Source organism: Nyctereutes procyonoides, unplaced genomic scaffold (genome assembly GCF_905146905.1).
Source record: "Nyctereutes procyonoides isolate TBG_1078 unplaced genomic scaffold, NYPRO_anot_genome, whole genome shotgun sequence".
Taxonomy (NCBI): Eukaryota; Metazoa; Chordata; class Mammalia; order Carnivora; family Canidae; genus Nyctereutes; species Nyctereutes procyonoides.
This window is the reverse complement of record NW_026575020.1, coordinates 6,591,127-6,611,360: the sequence shown is the minus strand read 5'-3', so window position 1 is coordinate 6,611,360 and position 20,234 is coordinate 6,591,127. Positions and strand designations below refer to the sequence as shown.

At 39.4% G+C, this 20,234-nt stretch overlaps 1 protein-coding gene across 1 annotated transcript in view; it reads left to right on the top strand.

Annotated features, from left to right (window-relative positions):
- Window positions 1-2,075: 2,075 nt before the first annotated feature.
- SKAP1 (src kinase associated phosphoprotein 1) overlaps window positions 2,076-20,234 on the top strand; it is a 280,023-nt gene continuing 261,864 nt past the window's right edge. The window contains exon 1 of the mRNA XM_055328928.1: window positions 2,076-2,210. Within this exon, the coding sequence (XP_055184903.1) occupies window positions 2,165-2,210 (46 nt within the window). The 5' untranslated portion in view covers window positions 2,076-2,164. The remainder of the gene's footprint in view (window positions 2,211-20,234) is intronic.

Below are 20,234 nucleotides of genomic sequence, written 5' to 3'. Positions count from 1 at the left end.
ACTGCTGAGAGAGAAAGCAAGACATAGTGCTGGGGTTACATAGAGGAGGGACTTTGTTTCCCTTGCTGTTTCTTAGAACAGCTTCAGATTCACAGAAAAATTACCATGCATGTACAGAGAGCTCTGGTATATCCTCCTTAGCTTTTTAACACGTCATAAGTACTCAAAAAACTCTTTGAGAGCAGTTACAATTCTATAGAAGGAGCAGTTGAGTATGATAAAAATGCCCTAGCAGGGACCTGGTATTTGCTCCCGAGTCTAGAGAAGGCAGCTTGTCTATTGTTAACTTTTCCAGAGCAAGAAGGAGCAGCAGTAGGAGCCAGAGTCCCCAGAGACAACCTCCCGGCCCCAGCCCCTGTCTCTCCACCCCCAGCCCAATTTGCTACAACTTGTGGATGGATCATGTGATCCTGGAACCAAGGGACCATTCCTCTTCAGATTGCAGGATGTGGACATGTAAAGATAGTCATTACAAGCCTACATTACAAAGCCACTGCACCCCTTAAAGGATCAAGCCCCCAACCTTGGGAAACTAGGCCAGGAGGCAGGCAGTGCCACTCCCTGTCCTTCTGGACAGTTTCTCCTTATGGCTTCCATCCCCAAATCCGTGGTTCCATCAACATTTTCCCCCTGAGGCTGCGGTAAAAACCACTCACCCATCTTCCCTGTGTTCTCTCTCCCTCACTGCTTCCAATCCTTCCCACATATTCTTGTTGTATGCAAGAATCTGAGACTAGAAACTCCATTTTTTATAAAGAAGGAAAAAGTGAAATGTGCAAGATCACACAACTACACAGGTCACATGCCACAGCTCAAAACTTGTCAATGTCTCCCCAGTTGAGTTCAAAATCCTCATTCTGACTTTCAAGTCCCTTTACAATAAGACTTCACGTTTTCTTGACAGCCATGATTTCCCTATACCATCCAGTAAAAGGGTTATTTGCTGTTCCTCAAGCAAAAGGTTTTTCCATCCATTTTTATTCTGTTCTTTCCACCTGAAAAGCCCTCCTGCCCCTTCCAAGCCTGATGTGTCCAGGGCCCATCTTGAATGTCATATGCACCATTAAACACATATGCACCCACACTTCTCTCCTTTTTAAAAAAAATATATTTGTCTCCCTCCTTTTACACTCGTGGCACTTTCTGCTTTCATGGCACTTGGTTTATTGAGCTTAAAAAACTCCACAAAGGTTTTTGAGATCACTGAGATTCACAGAAGTTAAAAGAAATGATACAGAGCGATCCTCTCTACCCCTTCCTCGTTTCCACCAGTGGTAACATCTTGCAATACTACAGTTTCAGATCGCAAGCAGGATAGGGACCCATACTGTATTTTGGAGGAGGGGAGGAGAACACTTCTGTGATCTCCCGTTCTTCACTTTCCTCCCTTTGCCAGCTGTTAGAGGCAAAAGGCTGGAGTCCTCTCTCCCCCGGCCTTCTTCGGGGTTACCCCATCCTTTCCTGGCAACCTTACAGCCTTAGGGAGGGACACTGGCTCCCTGTATCCGCTGCAGCCGCGCCGCGCCGCTCCGCTCCTCCCCAGTGTTGGTGGCTTTGTATTACTTGAGACCTACAGCCGTTCCTTTGAGACCGCCGTTTGCCCGAGATAGTGGACGTTCTGCCCGGTTTTCTGGGCGTGGACGTGCCAGCCGGATCGGGAACTGCTTGCCGCGGGGCTCGGCGGGGACCGCCTCCTCGGATTCTGCGGCTCCGCGCCCCACTCCGGGCACCACCGTGGCTTTGGGACGTGTCCCTTGAGGCCCACTGGCCAGTACTTAGGGTAGAAAGTGTCCCAGGAGATGAAGTTCCTTTGGGCCACGTTTAGTCTTTTGTTCCGGTGCGGGGAGCAGGGGTGGCCTGTGCGGCTCCCCGCCCCCCAGTGCTTCCACCTGCGGGCGCCGCGGGAGTGGCGCGGGCACCCGCGCACAGGTGTTCCCCCCAACACCGCCCGGGGCGCGCCCCCCGCCCGCCGCGCGCGCCACTTCCTGAGCGCGCCCCGGGCCCGCGGCCCCGCCCTGCGGCCAGGCCCGGCTGCCGCAGCCGCGGCGACAGAGGTACAGGTGCCTCCGCCGGAGACAGCCGCCTGCCAGCCCGCGGGCTTTGGCACCAGGCCTTCACGGCCGCTCTCCCGCCTCACACTCCGGCCTCCCCGCAGCCCGGCCAAATGCAGGCCGTCGCCCTCCCCGAGGAGATCGGTTGGCTCATGGAAGGTAACGCCCTGGCCCGGCCCCAGGCCCCCCTCCCGGCCCCCTGTCCCGCAGGTGCAGAGCTGGGCCCGAGCCGAGACGCCAGGGGCTCCCAAGACCGGCCTCTCTTTTCGGCTCCATCATCCACAACCTTCCAGAACCTCAAGACTGCTGGAGCCCTCAACTCTGCAGACCCAGATTTCATCCTGTCCGCTCAGGGTCCCATTCACTCCCCCTCAGTTCCACATTTTCTTTCTCTTTCTTTCTTTCTTTCTTTCTTTCTTTCTTTCTTTCTTTCTTTCTTTCTTTCTTTCTTCTTTCTTTCTTTCTTTCTTCTTTCTTTCTTTCTTTCTTTCTTTCTTCTTTCTTTCTTTCTTTCTTCCTCTTTTTAAAGATTTTATTCATGAGAGACACACAGAGAGAGGCAGAGGCACAGGCCGGAGCGACAGCAGGCCCCATGCAGGGAGCCTGATGTGGGACTCGATCCCAGGACTCCAGGATCATGCCTCCGGCTGAAGGCAGGCGAGCCACCCCGGCGTCCCCACATTTTATTTCTTCCTCGAGGCGTCTCCAGCCCCCCTCCACTTCACCTTCCAGGCTTCTGAACAACATCCGGCCAGGTTCTTGGTGGGGGGGGGGACCTCCATGCGACCTTGCATGGTCTTTGGCCAGACCCTTTCTCCTCGGGACAGTACCCTGCCGTCTGTGGGGTTTTGCCTTTCCTCCCTCCCCAGCCCCGAAGCCCCTCACCTTCTTGCTTAGAGGTCTTCGAGGCTCTCGGGGGGCTGTGAGGGGCTCGAGGGGCTCTTGGGATGCTGTTGGCCAAGGCCTGGGGCTAAGTGTGAGTTTTGTCGGTGCCGAAGGCCCCTGCCTCCCTTTGCCAGCCTGCAGACTTCTGCGGATCTTGCTGTCTACCCAGGGCAGGTGGATGCAGTATTAAGTTTCTAACTCTTCTAGAAATGCCCCATACTGGTGTGTTTACCCTCAAACTATGGTGCCTAAGCAGTCCTTTTAAGAGTTAAGGCCATATTCAGCAACACTCCACAGATGCTTCTAACACTGGAAAGAGACTTTTTGCTAATGGGCAATATCTCCAGCTCCATTCACACTTCTTTCTGGCAAAAGTGATTTGCTTTCCTGTAACTGACCTTCCTGGAAGGACAGAGGCCTGGAATCTGTCCTTGCATAAGCGTCCCAGGAGGAAACGACTCTGAATTAAGCCTTTTGGCATCCAAGTGACATTTTTGACACATATTTAACAGATGGCCTGCTTTGGGCAGGTCAGACTTTTGGCAAGGAGTTTTTTTTTTTTTTTCAGTTTCTCTCAATGTAATTGGTTTTATATCTCCATTACCTTGTTATCTTGGTATAAATGCCTCCTAATCAAATATTTGGCAGTCCTTTTGGTCTCTGTTTGTAGCACTGTTTCCATTCTGGATTGCTTCTATGTAAAAGCTGTCAACGAGGTATTTCTTTTGAGGTGAAGTTTCCAAAATCCACTTTACTTATATGACCCGAGTAAATCTAAACTTTCAGAGTAGAAAAGTATTTGTAGGGTGAAACAGCATCATCTGGGTGTCTGAGAAGAAGCAATCCAGCCTCTCTTTCTACCATTGGTTCGATATTGGATGTTGAATGTAAAGAGAGACTCAAAGTGTGACGGTTTCTGGGAGAGAAGGAACTGTGGCCAAAAATGTAATTCTGCCCTTGTGTTTAAAAATATAAAGTGATTATTTTTATTGGTATCTGTCATTTGATGAGAGGAAACCTATTTTACCAGCTTGTTAAACTATACTTCCGTTTTGTGTGCAGCTTTAGTAGGAAATTCTTTTTTATTTTCAGAGGCTTGCAATGAAATACACTCCTTCAACATTTTTGATGTGCAGTTCTTTATTGTTCAAAACTGACACTTTGGTAAACAACTCATTTCTGTACCTGCCACCTTCCTTTAGCTTAGATTATTTTCTTGTTAGCTGACTGTTTTTAATTGAAGTCTTCAGATCTCCTTCTAAAGCAGAACCTTTGTTTGCTGACAAGTAGAGCAGGGTATGAATGGAGATTAATTGCATGTCACATACTTCTGTGTCAAACTTGCTGTGTCTTAACAATCTGTGTTGGTGCCTGGGTCTTTAGAATCTATAGAGGAGTCTGAGATTAAATTTTAAGGAGCTTCGTTGGTTAATGTATTTCTTTAGGGCCTTTTTTTAAAGTTTGCAATTAGAATATGAATCTGAAGGAGAGGGGGGATTCCAACCAATAATTCTATTGAAAAATGTTTGAGGACTATGTTTTTGAAAGGTTCATGTAATCATAACACATTGGTTATAGGTTTTTTTTTTTTTAATGATATATAGTCTCTGGTGTAGACCAACAGAATTATTCATTATACTACAAATAATCTGTGGATATTAGAAACCCATAATGACTTTCAATTTATTGTCTGTTGCTGTGTACTTGTCTCCCCACCACACACACTTTTTAAGGTTAACTGTTGACAATTAGAAAATATGTAGGTCCTGATCTCTATATCGTCACTCAGTGGAGAAAGTCACAGGGTGAGAGAGCTGCCACTTTAGTGCTGCCACATGGTTGTGGGGGTGGAGTTTCCACAATGAATTACTACTTTCATAAACCAAGGCATAAGCATTCGCACGGTGATTTAACGCTGGCCATCACAGCCATAACTTAAGCATTTATTTATTTATAACTACATGAGCAGAAATGACAGGGGTGTTTTTTGACATAACATGTGTGCTTTTAAAAATAAAATATGCAAAGCATTATGAAAGGTTTATGCCAAAATTTTGCATAATGAAGAAAGGAACAGAAATGTTGAAGGTCTAAAATTAATTTTAAGGATAAAATTTTAAACATTTGAAAATGTTTCATTTGACCTAGAAACTCCTCTTCTGGGAATCTATGTTACTGAATTTAAAGGACATGAAGTATATATGTACAAGGATCCATCTTAAATGTCCAGGAGTTGGGAAAGGCAGGGCAATGGTATGAATGAATTATCCATCTTATGGAATATTTTGCAGTCATTAAAAAGAATGTGATAGGTCTGTATGTATTGGCTTGGAAAGTGTCCATATTTTTAAGACTAATAATATATATAATCCATTTTTGTTTGAAAACAAAAAAGTGAACCAACTCCTCCCTCCCATATATTATATATATATTTTTATAAGCCTGGGAAGAAGTAAGACTATACACCTAGCTGTTAACATTGTTTCTTTGGGAGGAAAATGAGAGGATGGGGGAGGCAGACATTATTACTTTTGTTTCATACATCTTCATATTGTTGGAACTGTGACAATGACCATGTATTATTTTTGTTAATCAGATAAACAACTAGTAGGGTTATTTAAAATAAAAAGGTACAAACAAAAGACAAATAGAAGCTTGGAGAGGTCATAGTGGTCTAGAGCGCTAAAGGATCATTCACCAAGGGATTATGTTTTTCCCTTGTTAGCACTGGGAGTGGAGTGTGCGGAAGTGTTGGGTTTTTTTTGTTTTGTTTTTTAACGTCTTCTTGGCTATTTGGCTAATATTAAAAGAGCAGGAGTACTTTAAGAGTAACTCAGGAAACAGCTTCCTCAGATTCTGTCAAGCTCTCTTATAGAAATAGTAACTAGTCCATATCAGCAAATAACTACCTTCCAGATAAGTAAAATAAAAGGTGTTTACTGACTTATTGAAAGAGGAGGAAATATTCAGGTCTGTTTTCAAATTATCAGCCTTCAGATGTAGAAGTTATCTTTTCGCTTTTGTTTTGTGATAACCATACTGAAAACAAAAACAATGGAGTGCTGGCAGTTTGCATAATCTTCATTCCACAGATATAAATACAGTTTCTTTCTTGTCTTTCTAGTCTTGCTTTTGAAGTCAGAAGGACTAGAGGCAAGTATGAAGGAGGTAGGACATATATTTCTTCAGCTCACAGTATGCTGTGTGTGATGGAATGGGGCCTACTGACTTCACCCTCATAGCTAATAGGTCCCAGCTACCTCCAAAGTCCCTAAATCCTGTTGGGAATATGGAGTAAAGCCAAAACAACATCCACATCCAGGCTGCATTTAGTAGCAATTGCCGTGTGAATACTAATTATTATATGCCTATGGTTACTTATTTTTATTTTATTATTTGTTTTTTTTTTAAAGGTTTTATTTATTTATTCACGAGAGACACAAAGAGAGGCAGAGACATAGGCAGAGGGAGAAGCAGGCTGCCCACCGGGAGCCTGATGTGGCACTTGATCCAGGACCCTGGGATCATGACCGGAGCCAAAGGCAGATGCTCAACCACTGAGCTACCCAAGCATCCCTGGTTACTTATTTTTAAACTTCCTTGGAAAGAAGCAGTCAACATTCCTTTCCTTCTACATTATTCTCCAGATTTGTGTTGGTCGATGCAGAGCCAGCCATGAAATCCTTTTCAATATAGTAAAATTACAAGTCTGCAATTTGCAGGAGTGAGCTGCTCTCGATAACTGAGGATATTCTCCTTAAGCACTCTTAACTTTTTATCACAAATATTTGTGATCAGTCTTTTTCTAAAATTGTATTAGGAATTTTTCTTACTTCCTCAACCAGCCAGTCTGCTTTGAACACTTTTAACTCAAGAGTTGTTACAGTGAGTATCACTTATCGTATTTGTGGAAATATATTGAGTTGTCTAGGGATGATTCTGCCATAATTGCCCTGAGGCTGCTTTGTGAATGGCAATTCTGTTTTGTATTTTTATTTTTGTCACTTTTTTCCTACTGTGAGGCTAGGCCTATCACTTTACACCATGCTGAGTGTGTCTGTATCTGCTGGGCTACTAGAACATCAGGTAATCAAGCTTGTTGGAATTGGTATGTATAAAAGAAGACACAAAGGGCTCTCTGGATGAATACAGTACCCAGATCTTTGGGTGTGGACTTTGTGACATGCATTTTGGCTACTCAGAGTCTTTCTTACTTAAATTGTGATATAGGTAAATAGGTGATGCTACTGAAAAGTGAGACATAACCATATTTCTTTTTCTTTTTTATGTTAAAATCTTCTCTGATTATAAAAGTATAATAATGCTTATTGTAGAAAATTTAGAAAACACACAATGATAACACAGTCACCCATGGTCAACAACTGTTAAATTTCCAAGAATTTCTTTCAGTTTTTATTATGTGTACATACTTAAAAGTTGGGACATATTGTGTGGATAGGTTTAAATACCGATCTTTCCACCTAGAGTCTTTCCAATTGCTAAGGTATCTTGAGCATTTTCTTAGATCATGAAAATTTTTTCTTCCTGATGATTTAGAAGTTATACGTTCAGGTTTTATTCCACTAGTAGTTTTCCTGTTAAGGCTTAAAAAAAAACAAAAAAAAAAAACTCCACCATGTCCCTTTGATTTAGCAACATTAAGAATGAAACAGCACCTTTTGGCTCTTTCCTCCAGTGTGAAATGTCAAATTGCTGGTATAACCTGAGATTTTTTTTTTAAAGATTTTATTTATTTATGAGAGACACACACACACAGAGGCAGAGACACAGGCAGAGGGAGAAGCACGCACCATGGGGGGAGAGCCTGATATGGGACTCGATCCGGGGACCCCAGGATCAGGCACTGAGCTGAAGGCAGATGCTTAACTGCTGAGCCACCCAGTTGTCCCTGTAATCTGAGATTTTAAGTAATCTCAAACACCCACTTTGGGGCTCAAACTCACACCCGGAGATCAAGTGCTATGCTTTACTCACTGAGCCAGCTCTAACCTGAGACTTTTAGACTCAGAAATTGTTCATGTTTTATTATGTATATTATATTATAATAATTATTTCTGACATTTGTGTAATATTTTAAAATCATAGTTATAATACTGTTTTTCCCTTTAATTTGTTCATTGCTTACTTTTTGTACCATGGCTTTTTCATTTTTTTTTTTTTTGGCTTTTTCATTCTTAAACTTTTAATTTTTATCTCTTAGATATTTAGACTGGATTAATATGGTAACCACTAGCCACAGGTGGCTATTTAAGTTTAAATTAAATCAAACAAAAAATTTCCTTCCTCAATTGCAGTAGCTACATTTCACCTGCCAAGTAACCATACTGGGTCCTGGATTGGACAGTGCTTAAAGTCCTAGTAGATGATGATCTAGAATATAATGCTGAGTGAATTTCTCAAGGAGGGTTTTTTGACACTATACTCAATGATCCCCTGTGTGTCTGAGAATGTGTCTATCCAGTTTCATATAAACTTAGGTGTGGGCATAAAGTTTTTGGGTTATACTCTGTACATTCCTTCTCCTTCCTACAATTCATCCTCTAGAAGTGTCCCATTATCTTCTAGTCTTCAGTTTTGTGGAGAAGTCTGATGCTAGCCTGATGTATTTCTTTTTTTTTTTTTTTTTAAGATTTTATTTATTTATTCATGAGAGACACGGAGAGAGAGAGAGAGGCAGAGACACAGGCAGAGGGAGAAGCAGGCTCCACGCAGGGAGCCCGATGTGGGACTCAATCCCAGGTCTCCAGGATCAGGCCCCAGGCCGAAGGCCACCCTAAACTGCTGAGCCACCTGGGCTGCCCATGTAGCTCATTCCTTCCACCTCCTGCCTGGATGTTTATAAGATATTTTTCTTTATTCTCAGATATGTCACTAGGTAGTGTCAAGGTCTTAGATTTTTTAATAATTTTGCTTGGTTTGTAAGGAACCCTTTTGAGCTATAGACTTAGGAATGTCTTTAACTTGGGAAAGTTTTCTATTATCACTACTTCTCCATTTGTTTTATTTTGTCACATTGGGTTTTATTTTATTTTATTTTTTTAAATTTTTTATTTATTTATGATAGTGAGAGAGAGAGAGGCAGAGGCACAGAGACACAGGCAGAGGGAGAAGCAGGCTCCATGCACCGGAAGCCCGACGTGGGATTCGATCCGAGGTCTCCAGGATGGCGCCCTGGGCCAAAGGCAGGCACCAAACCGCTGCGCCACCCAGGGATCCCTCATTGGGTTTTATATTATGTGTATATTGAACCCCAATCTACTTTCTCTGTTTCACCTTTTTTATTGTTTTACCTGTCACTGACTTCATTATGATTTTTAATTCAGCATTCATTTTTTTTAAAATTCCATGTATTTTTTTTCCTTATCACTCATTGTTTCATTTTCATTACATCTGCAAAGCTCTGGCTTATAGATATAATGAATTTCTGTATGTTTTTGAGAATATGAATTCAAAATTATCTATATGTTTCTGTTCTTTATTAAAAGATTTTATTTCTTTATTTGAGAGAGAGAATGAGAGAGAGAGAGAGAGAGAGAGCGCACGTGCAGGAGCAGGGGGTAGGGGCAAAGGGAGTGGAAGAAGCAGACTCCCCTGCTGTGTAGGGAGCCCAATGCAAGACTCGATCACAGGGTCTGAAGGCAGATGCTTAACCGACTGAGCCTCCTAGGCACTTCTACATTTCTGTTCTTTACTAATAAATCTACTTCAGAGGGAGGCATTTTTTCTAGTTCTTCAAGATGGTCTTTTGTCTTTGAACTTTAGTGTTTTCTCATAGGTCCTGTATGGTTTTTTTTGTGTGTGTGTTCAATTTGCCTAGATTCAAATCCTGACTCTGTCACTTTCTTGGTACCTGTTTGACTTTGGGTCTCAGTTTCCTCATCTGTAAAGTGGGAATAATAATAATAGTACCTATCTCGTAGATTTTTACATGAAGAATAAAGAAATGAATATTTGAAAAGTTACAATAGGGCACCCCCGGTGGCGCAGCGGTTTAGCGCCGCCTGCAGCCGGGGGTCTGATCCTGGAGACCCAGGATCAAGTCCCGCGTCAGGCTCCCTGCATGGAGCCCTCTTCTCCCTCTGCCTGTGTCTCTGCCTCTCAGTCTCTCTCTCTCTGAATAAATAAATTTTAAAAAAGATGCTTATTTAAAAAAAAAGAAAAGAAAAGTTACAAAAGTGTCTGGCATGTATTATACATCATATAAATATTTGGTAACATTTCAAAAATTCTTTTTTTAAAGTTTTATTTATTTATTTATGAGAGACACACACAGAGAGAGGCAGAGGCACAGGCAGAGGGAGAAACAGACTCCACACAGGGAGCCTGATGTGGGACTCAATCCTGGGTCTCCAGAGTCATGCCCTGGACTGAAGACGGCGCTAAACCGCTGAGCCACCGGGGCTGCCCTAAAAAAGTCTTTTTTTTTTTTTTTTTTAAGGTTTATTTTACTTATTGAGACAGAGGGAGAGCAGGAGCAGCAGAGGGAGGGGCAGTTGTAGAGGGAGAGAGAGGATCAAGCTCCCTGCTAAGCCACCCAGGCATCCCATAAAATGGTACTCTTGTATTACTTCTCTGTTGAAAAAAAGGAAAGGTTTACTTTTCTTTGTCTTCCTTTTTGTTTTTTAAAATATGTATTTTTTGGGATGCCTGGGTGGTTCAGCGGTTGAGTGTCTGCCTTTGGCTCAGAGTGTGATCCCGGAGTCCTGGGATCGAGTCCCACGTCAGGCTCCTTGCATGCAGCCTGCTTCTCCCTCTGCCTGTGTCTCTGCCTCTCTGTGTCTCTCCTGAATAAATAAATAAAATCTTAAAAAAATAAAATATGTATTTTTTAATTGATAGAAATATTTGAACTTCATTGTGGGTATAGCCTAGATGTTAGGTAGGCTTCCCAGACCTTTTGAACTCTATGCATGATCTATTCCCCATGGAAGCCCAAACATTTCCTCAAAATCCTAGTATATCTCAAGGAGCATGCATTCTCAGGATTGCTTTTCCTTCTGGGCTCTTAGTTGCCTCGAGTCGTTGTAGGCATAAACTTGTGGCATAAACAGCCAGCTTGGGTGATTTTGTCTCTCAGGGGACTTCTGGTGATACATGGGATACATTTTTTGTTCTCACAACTGGGGAGGATGCCACTGGCATCCAGTGGATAGATGCCGGGAATGCTACTAAACTTCCTACAATGCATAGGACGGCCTCCACAATGAAAGAATTATACCACCTCACGTGTCAGTAGTGCAAGGTTGAGAAACCTTGGTCTAGACATATCCTTTTCCTCAGTTTCCACAAAAGCCTACCCGTGTGAAGCCCCTGTGACAGTAGAAGACATCACTGGAGATTCAGGTGGTACAGGGAGAGAGAGGAGGGGTTTACATAGCAGTAATGCAAATTATTTCAATTTGAATATTAGTCATCCTGATTCCTAAACCCTTTTGCTATTCCAGTCATCAGATGGTGCCCTCTGGCCCTTCACCCGATGTGGTTCTCAGCCTTATGCCTTCTCACATGTACTTTCTCCCTTTATTGTATCTGGAGCAAAACCAAAAAAACAAAAAGAAAAAAAAAAAAACAACTCTGTTTCCCTTGCCATCTGAAAAGATAGTTTAGCTATTTGCTTATTGTTTAGGTTCCCCGCAACCACCAACACACAGAAAAACAAGTTATTTTTCCAAACGGTGACAGTTCTCTAAGAGGAATTCTGGTACCAGCTATTAAGATAATAACATTTGTACCTCATTATATAAGTGTAGCACTTAAACAATTTTCAATCATTTTAAATATTGGAAAAATAAGGTAAGTTTCAAGTTTTACCATCATCTGAGAATCTTTACATATTGACATAACTATCATAGATGTAATTTTTTCACGTTATAAGCCATTACACCCTACAGAAATCCTATAATTTCAAAAAAAAAAAAAGAAATCCTATAATTTCTGCTACATTTATTCATATTTATTTCCCCTATGTTTCATTGCTTGCTTTTCTGGTTTGTCAGTGCAGCATTTTAGGTTAGGTGATTATAACAGATGGCTTTTCAAGTTTGGAGTCTTTGAGTTCCACTGTTTAAATTTTACTATCCAGCTTTTACATGGAAGATAGGACAGATGTGGGCTTGGGAACAAAGTGGTCTTAACATCCAGAGAACAAGCTTTCCTGAAGGCTGATGGGCTTGATAAAATCATTTATGAGTTACTTAAATTCTCATCCAGGGTCTCCTCCTAACATTGGTGATATTCTTATATTAGGATGTTACAGGGAAATAAGGTTTTATCACATAATAGAAGCTTTGCTAAAATGTGTCTGGTGGCATATAGTTGAGTTGAAATTAATTAAGGTAGTGTATCTTATAAATTAGTATGTGAAGTATGCTAGGGGTATTTAGCTACTAAAAATATCTTTTTGTCTGTTTTATTTTGGTTGTTTTTATTGAATGCAATATATGTCCAGAAAAATGCTTAATCATTAATATACAGCTCAATGAATCTTCAGAAAGAGAACACATCCCCTAAACAAAAGCAAGACTTTGTCTACCAAAATTTCCAGAGACCCCCTGTGTCTTTCAGTAACTACTCACACCTATAGGGAAACACATCTCTAATTTCTAACAGCAAAGTTCAAGTTTTGCTTATTCAGTCATACATAGGTCCTCATGTATCTGGCTGTTTTTGCTCAATATTATGCAGAAAATCTCTTAACTGAACTATAATAAACCTCCTTAAAATCATAGTGCCTTTAGGAGCTCCTGGGTGGCTCAGGTGGTTGAGCACCCAGCTCATGGTTTTGACTCAGGTCATGATGTCAGGGTCAGAAATTAAGCCCCACATTGTCCTCCATGCTCAGTATGAAGTCTGCTTGAGATGCTCTCTCTCCCTCTCTCACTCGCACTCTCTCTCTCTTGCTCAAATTAATATGTAAATAAAATCTTTTAAAAAAATCACAGTCTTTAAAATAATTTTCTTTTCTTTTTTTTTTAAAGAATTTATTTATTTATTTGGGAGACAGAATGAGTAAGAGAGAGAGAGCACACCAGCAGGAGCAGAGGAAGAGGGAGAAGCAGGCTCTCCTGCTGAGCAGGGAGCCCCAACATGAGGACCGATCCCAGAACCCTGAGATCATGACCTGAGCCAAAGGCAGACACTTAACTGACTGAGTCACCCAGATGCCCCAATAATTTTCCTTTCTGATAACTTTTTGTGTGAGATTCTTCATCCTTTAACTCATCCATCCATTCTTCCTGCCCTCCCTTCCTTCCTTCCTTCCCTGTACTTTATTAAGGTATGATTTATACACATAAAATGCACTAATCTTAAGTGTTACAACTGGATGATTTTAATATAGCTATACACTTGTGTGATTACACCTGGATTAAGATATAAACATTTCCAGTACCTTGAAAGTTTCCTTTCCAGTCAATAGCCCTCCCCAGAGGCAACCACTCTTCTGACTTCTATCATCATGGAATAGTTTTGCTGTTCTGGAACTTCATAAATCAGTAGGATTTCTTTTGTCTGCCCTCAACATCATATTTTTGTGATTTATCCATGTTGTTCTGTGCATCAGTTCTATCTTATTCTTTTTGCAAAGTAGTATTCCATTGTGTGAATATTCTATAATTTGTTTATTTTTTTGCTGATGGAATTGAGTTGTTCAGTTTTGGGCTATTAAGAATACAGCTGCTATGAACATTCTTGTATAATTTGGTTTTTTTATTTATTTTATTTATTTATGATAGTCACAGAGAGAGAGAGAGAGAGAGAGAGAGAGAGAGGCAGAGGGAGAAGCAGGCTCCATGCACCGGGAGCCCGACGTGGGATTCGATCCCGGGTCTCCAGGATCGCGCCCTGAGCCAAAGGCAGGCGCCAAACCGCTGCGCCACCCAGGGATCCCTGTATAATTTGTTTTGTGAACATAAGCACTAATTTCTCTTGGATAAATATCTAGGAGTAGAATTACTAGGTCATAGGGTAGGTATATGTCTAATTTTATTAGAAACTCCACTTTCCCGAAGCAATTGTACTTATTTTATGCTCCTGCCAGCAGTGTATGAGAGTTCTCATGGATACATTTTTATTGTGGAATGTTTGCATAACATAGAAATATATAGGCTATTTGATTTTTTAAAAATATATTTTATTTATTCATTTATGAGAGACACACAGAGAGAGAGGCAGAGACACACAGGCAGAGGGAGAAGCAGGCTCCCCGCAAGGAACCCCATGTGGGACTAGATCCTGGGACTCCAGAATCACACGCCCCGGGCCGAAGGCAGGCACTAAACCGCTGAGCCACCCAGGGATCCCCCACTACTTAATTTTTTAAAACATAGTAGTGTTGTATACTTTTCCATTTGAATCCATCTATCCATGTATATATATATAAATTGCTGCATGGTGTTTCAAAATTTATTTAACTATTTAAGTAAAAATATTTTTTTTATATTTCCACAGTGCTGTAGAGAACATATTTATAATGTGCATCTTTGTGCACATGGGCAGATATTTCTGTAGGATAAGTTTTTAGACACTCAAATGAAGATTGCAAATGTGTTAATCCTAGAATTTTAGTTTGGCCACTATTTAAAACTTAATCTAAAGTACTCTCTGTGTTTTAGTTTCTGGTTTTTGTTTTGTTCTATGCTGTGAGTATACAGGTTATGTCATTTTTCTCATAGGAGGTAGAAGGAGAATTAAAAATATCAACATCACACACTTCTTGGGACATGGGGCAGAAACAATCAGAAGGTTGAACCAAACCACAACCAGAACATGCTGATAGTTTCTCTGTTGTTTGCTGACAACTTCCTGCAAGTCATAACAAAGCTGGTGGGTATGATGTTAGACTTGCCAATAAACTTAGCTCTTAACAAAGGGCAAAAAATATATATGCCTTAAGGATTATAAAATCCCAGATCAAAAAAGTATTACCAAGTTTAAAATAAGTTTTAAACAAGCTGAAAATCATTTTTCCCCACTAAGTTACTTTTATTTAATTGGTATGAAAATATACAAGATTTCCATGAAGGCTTCCATTATTGAGTTAGAAAAAATGAAACACTGAAATGTAGGGGTTTAATTTTAGCAAGACATTTAAGAGTGACTGCAGAAATCCAAATGATCTGATGTCTTCAGTGTACCTGTGACGGGGAATCAGGAGTTTTTGTTCATTTCTACCAGAAGCTGTCAAAGAGACTTCTAGAAGTTGGACTAGCAACCAGGCTGGTTTCTTCTGTAAAATAAGAATATGTAACTTAAAGGGAATAGTTGTGATATTTAATTTAATGTAAAAAATACCCAGATATCTTAGTAGTAAAAAATGTGACCCAAAGGATATCATTGTCTTCCAAACAAACAAAAGAGTAACCTTGTAAATGAACAAGGCCAAATATTTGGGAGAATGTCAGGAACTTTTCACCTGTCTAGAAAACCTAGTGGTTTGGGGTTCATTCTGCCAAGAATCTTTTTAGCTGGCCTTAGATCCTGTAGCAGTCCTTCCCATGGGTGCAATAATCATTTTATGTCTACAGTGTTCTGCATACCCTCTGTTCCCTTCTGTTTTCTTTTCCTACTCTTGACTTGTTGGCATAGATGTAAGCTGCCTGAAAGTTGAGGGAATCAGTGTTTTAGGGCAGCTCTGAGTTATAAAAAGATGTATCTTTGCCAGAGCTGAGTTTATCTTTTTAAATATGGGACTTAAAATCATCGTATATTTCTTTTAGTGCAAATACTGTATATTGCTACAAAGCTACCTTCTGAAGTAATCTTTTACCACTATCCCTCTCACCTCTAACCTTTGTATTCTGCCATCTAAGTTGAAATTCTTTCAGTCTCTCTAACTGAACTGAGATCTATCACCTCAGGACCTTTGCAAATGATGTACCCATGTTTATGCCATTCTTTCCTACTTCCACCAACTCCACATTGCCCTTACCCACAACATATATACTTGGCCTGCTAATTTGGGAATTTCAGGTAAAAGGTCAGTTCTCTAAGAGTGTTCTCTGATTTACTTTCCTCCCTAGACAAGGTGCCTTACCATGGGCCTGTGCCTCTCTTACTTTTCTTATTAAAACTCACAATTCATTTTAATAGCCTATTTACGTCTAAAATCTTTGCTAGATTGTAAATTGTAAATCTTACAATAGAGTTTAGATCTATCTTACTCACTTTTTTCAGTACCTAGTATTAAGTACTCAAAAAATATTTGTTGAAGGATGAAGACATTTAGGAAAAAGTGGCATTGTTGATGGTATGTTTCTGATTTTGTCTTTTCTCTTTGATGTGAAGACATTTACACCATATGGTTCATATTGCTTACTTACCAGCTGAAGGTAATGATGTGCAGACCCTGTAACATCGAGTATTATATATAGTGAGAGCTGTGGTGTCAGAGGTACCTCAGGAATGTTCTTACACAGTGGTGTTTTTCATGCTGGGTTTTGCAATTGCAGGAGCCAAAGGCATCCTATTGTGGCAGGATGTGATGTTTATAGAAGAGTTCTTGTTTGTAAAAGGTTGATTGCTTAATAGAAGACCTACAGATAGCTTGGTGAGCTTGGTTAAATATGGAAGGTGATATGTTGAGTGGCCTTTTAAAATCTCTTTCCTATTCAGTGGTGAGTGATGGTTTCTGAGCCGGTTGCTCAGGCACCTTCAGGTCACAATCACTATAAGCAGCAGCATCTTCTAAATTGAAAGACAAATGTATTATATATTGAGCTATAATTTTCTTTCCTTAATATCTTTATCCAGTTGTGATGTCAAGGTTATGATGGCTTCATAAAATGAGTAGGCAAGTGTGTATAATACTGGATATGTAACCCCTCTTATAGCCCCTGCTTATAACTTACTTATATTTTTCTTGTTTTACGCTTGTTCATCTAATAAGATATGGGTATAAATTTAGATCTGATTTTTAAAAATAGATGAGACAGACAGCAGAGGTTGTCTTTATGTATTTTATTCCTGAGTAGATGATACTTTCACATGAAGGAATGGGTACTTAAAATGTGAATTCCTAAAGCATGGAAAGGAAGCCTTTCAAAAAATAATTTGAGGTGAAACTTAAAAAGTAAACTCAAAATAAAAATATCAAGGTTTTCTTAATGATGTCATTGGGGGATAATTATATCCTGTTGATGTTCTTTTAACAATTTTAGTTTATACAGATATAATTACATAGGATATTTTACTTATAAGAATATAGTAAGGAGGGTAAAAGTACAAAATGCTATATAGTTGATCTTATATAATATCAAGATGATTTATTTTATTTTCTGAATTCCTTAATTTCATGATGAATATTATGCTAAAATGGTTATACAATATTTTATTATATGGTTATACAATATTTCATTATATGGTTATACAATATTTCATTATATGGCTCTATAATATGGCCAATAACCAATGTTGAATGTAAAAACATCAGAACATTTGAGCTCTTATTTTTGTAAATGAAGATAAAAAGGTCATGTTAGCAGAGAATAAAATTGGCAAGAATGGTGGATTGCAGGTAATTGCAAGATACAAGTTCTGTATCTTGCAGGTAATTGCAAGATACAAGTTCTGTATCTTCCAAATTTTCTACAGTGAGAAGCAGTACTTTTTAATTTTTAAGATTTTATTTATTTATTTTTGAGCAATAGAGGGAAAGAATGCAGGTGGAGACAGAGAGAGAGAATCCCAAGCCCATGCCCTGCTGACCATGGAGCCCCACTGGGGTCTCAATCCCATGACCCTGATATCATGACCTGAGCTGAAATCAAGAGGCAGTGCTTAAACAACTGAGCCACCCAGGTGCCCCAGCAATACCTTTTTTATTAAATGGAAAGGTAAAATATGTTTCTTAAATCTGAGAAATTTCTTTTTTTTCCTCTCTCAATCTATCTGAATACTTTAATGCTTGCATGGTATTCAAATATGGATGTGTCAATTTATTTTTCTATAATTATGTTACTACATTAATATATTGGGAAGAGCAGCACAGAGTAGTGTTTAAGAGCTCAGACTGTGGAGCCAGACTGCTTAGGTTCATATCGCAGCTGAGCCACTTGCTAGGTGTGTAACCTGGGAGCAAGTTTTTTTAACCTTTGTTTTCTCATTTAGAAATTGGGACATTAGTATCTACCTCCCTATGTCATAGGGAGCCCATTGTTTCCTGAGGTGGTGTGATATGACATTTATATTTTAGAAAAATTTTGTTTTAAAGAAGTTGATCAGTTAACAGAAAACCCATCAGATAAGCTTGGTTAAATGAGGGAGGTGATATATGAGGGACCTTTTAAATTCTTTCCTCTTCAATGGTGAGTAGTGTGTTCAGATCACATTCACTATGTGAATAGCATTATCTTCTGAATTGAAGGGCGAATGCATTATATACTGATCTGTAATTTTCTTCTCTTAATGTCTTTACGAACTTTGGTATCAGAGTTTGCTGGTTCATAAAACAAACTGGAAAGTGTCCACCCTATTCTATTTTCTGTAAGAGTTTGTGTAAGATTGGTGTTATTTCTACCTTAAATATTTGATAGCATTCACTTGTGAAATCATCTGGGCCTGACTTTTTTTTCTGAAAAGGTGTTTTAAAACTATGTATTCAATTTCTTTTATAGATACAAGGCTATTTGGATTTTGTATTCCATCTTGTATACTTTTTGGTAAATTGTGTTTTTCAAGGAGTTTGTCAGTTTAATATAAGTTGTCAAATTTATTGGCAAAAAGATGTTGATAATATTCCCCTATTATTCTTTTAACTTCTTTGAGATTTTTGTAAATATCCCTTCTTTATTCCTGATATTGGTAATTTGTATTTCCTTTTTTTCCTTTGATGGATCTTGATAAACCTGCTAGGGGTTCATCAAATTTATTGGTCTTTAAAAAGAACCAACCAATGTTTATTCTTCTTTCTAAATTGATTTCTGTCCTTATCTTTATTATTTTCTTTTTTCTATTTGGGATTTAATGTACTTTTATTTTTCTAGTTTCTTAAGGTGAAAACTTAGATCACTAATTTTAAAACTTCCTTCTTCTCTAACAGAACATTTAAAGCTATACATTTCCCTGAAGCACAGGAATCTATAAATCCTATAAATTTAGATTTGTTGTATTTTATAGTCATCCCATTTGAAATATTTAGTTTATTCAAATAAGGCTATTTCTTCTTTGCTTTATGCTATTTCAAATTCTTGAGGCTTTTTAGATATCCCATTGTTACTAATTTCCAACTTAATGATTTTGTAGTCAAGAAACATATTCTGTAAGGTTTTAGACTTTTGGCATTTGTTAAGACTTATTTGATGGCCCAGAATAAGGTATATTTTGATGAACATTCCTTGCACATTTAAAAAATGTATATTCTGAAGTTGTTGGATATATCATTCTATGGCTGTCAATTAGGTCAAAGTGATTGATAGTGTTGTTCAGGTTCTCTATCTCCTTAGTGATTATTTGTCTAGCTGTTCTTTTTTTTTTAAAGATTTTATTTATTTATAGAGACAGAGAGAGAGAGAGGCAGAGACACAGGCAGAGGGAGAAGCAGACATCATACAAAGAGCCTGACGTGGGACTCGATCCAGGGTCTCCAGGATCACGCCCTGGGTTGCAGGTGGCGCTAAACCCCTGTGCCACCAGTGCTGCCCTGTCTAGCTGTTCTTTTAGTTTCTGAGAGAAGGTGGTAAAATCTCCAACTATGATTGTAGACATGTCTTTTCCTCACTTTAGTCCTGTAGGAGTTTGCTTCAAGTATTTTATAGTTCTTATTATTGTGTGCATATACATCTATGATTATATCTTCCTTATGACTTATCCCTTTTATCATAATGAAATATCCCTCTTTATCTCTGGTAATACTCCCTATCTTGAAGCTATTTTGTCTGACATTAATATAGCTGTCCTTATGCTTGCTGTTTGCTTCTATGTCACTTCCATCCTTTTATTTTCAGCCATCTGTGTCTTTGTATTTGAAGTATATTTCTTGTAGACAGCACATTATTGCATTTTTATTCAGTTAAGCATTCTCTACTTACAAAAAAAAAAAAAAAGTAGGCTCCATGCCCAGTGTGGAGCCAATGCAGGGCTTGAACTCAAGACCCTGAGATCATGTTGGCAAATTGAACTCCAATAAAAAAAAAAAAAAGACCTGAGCTGAGATCAAGATTTGGATGCTTAACTAACTGAACCCCCCAGGTGCCCCAAACATTCTCTGCCTTTTAATTGGAGTGTTTAGTTCATTTATATCTAATATAACTATTGTTATGAATGGATTTAGGGTCTACCATT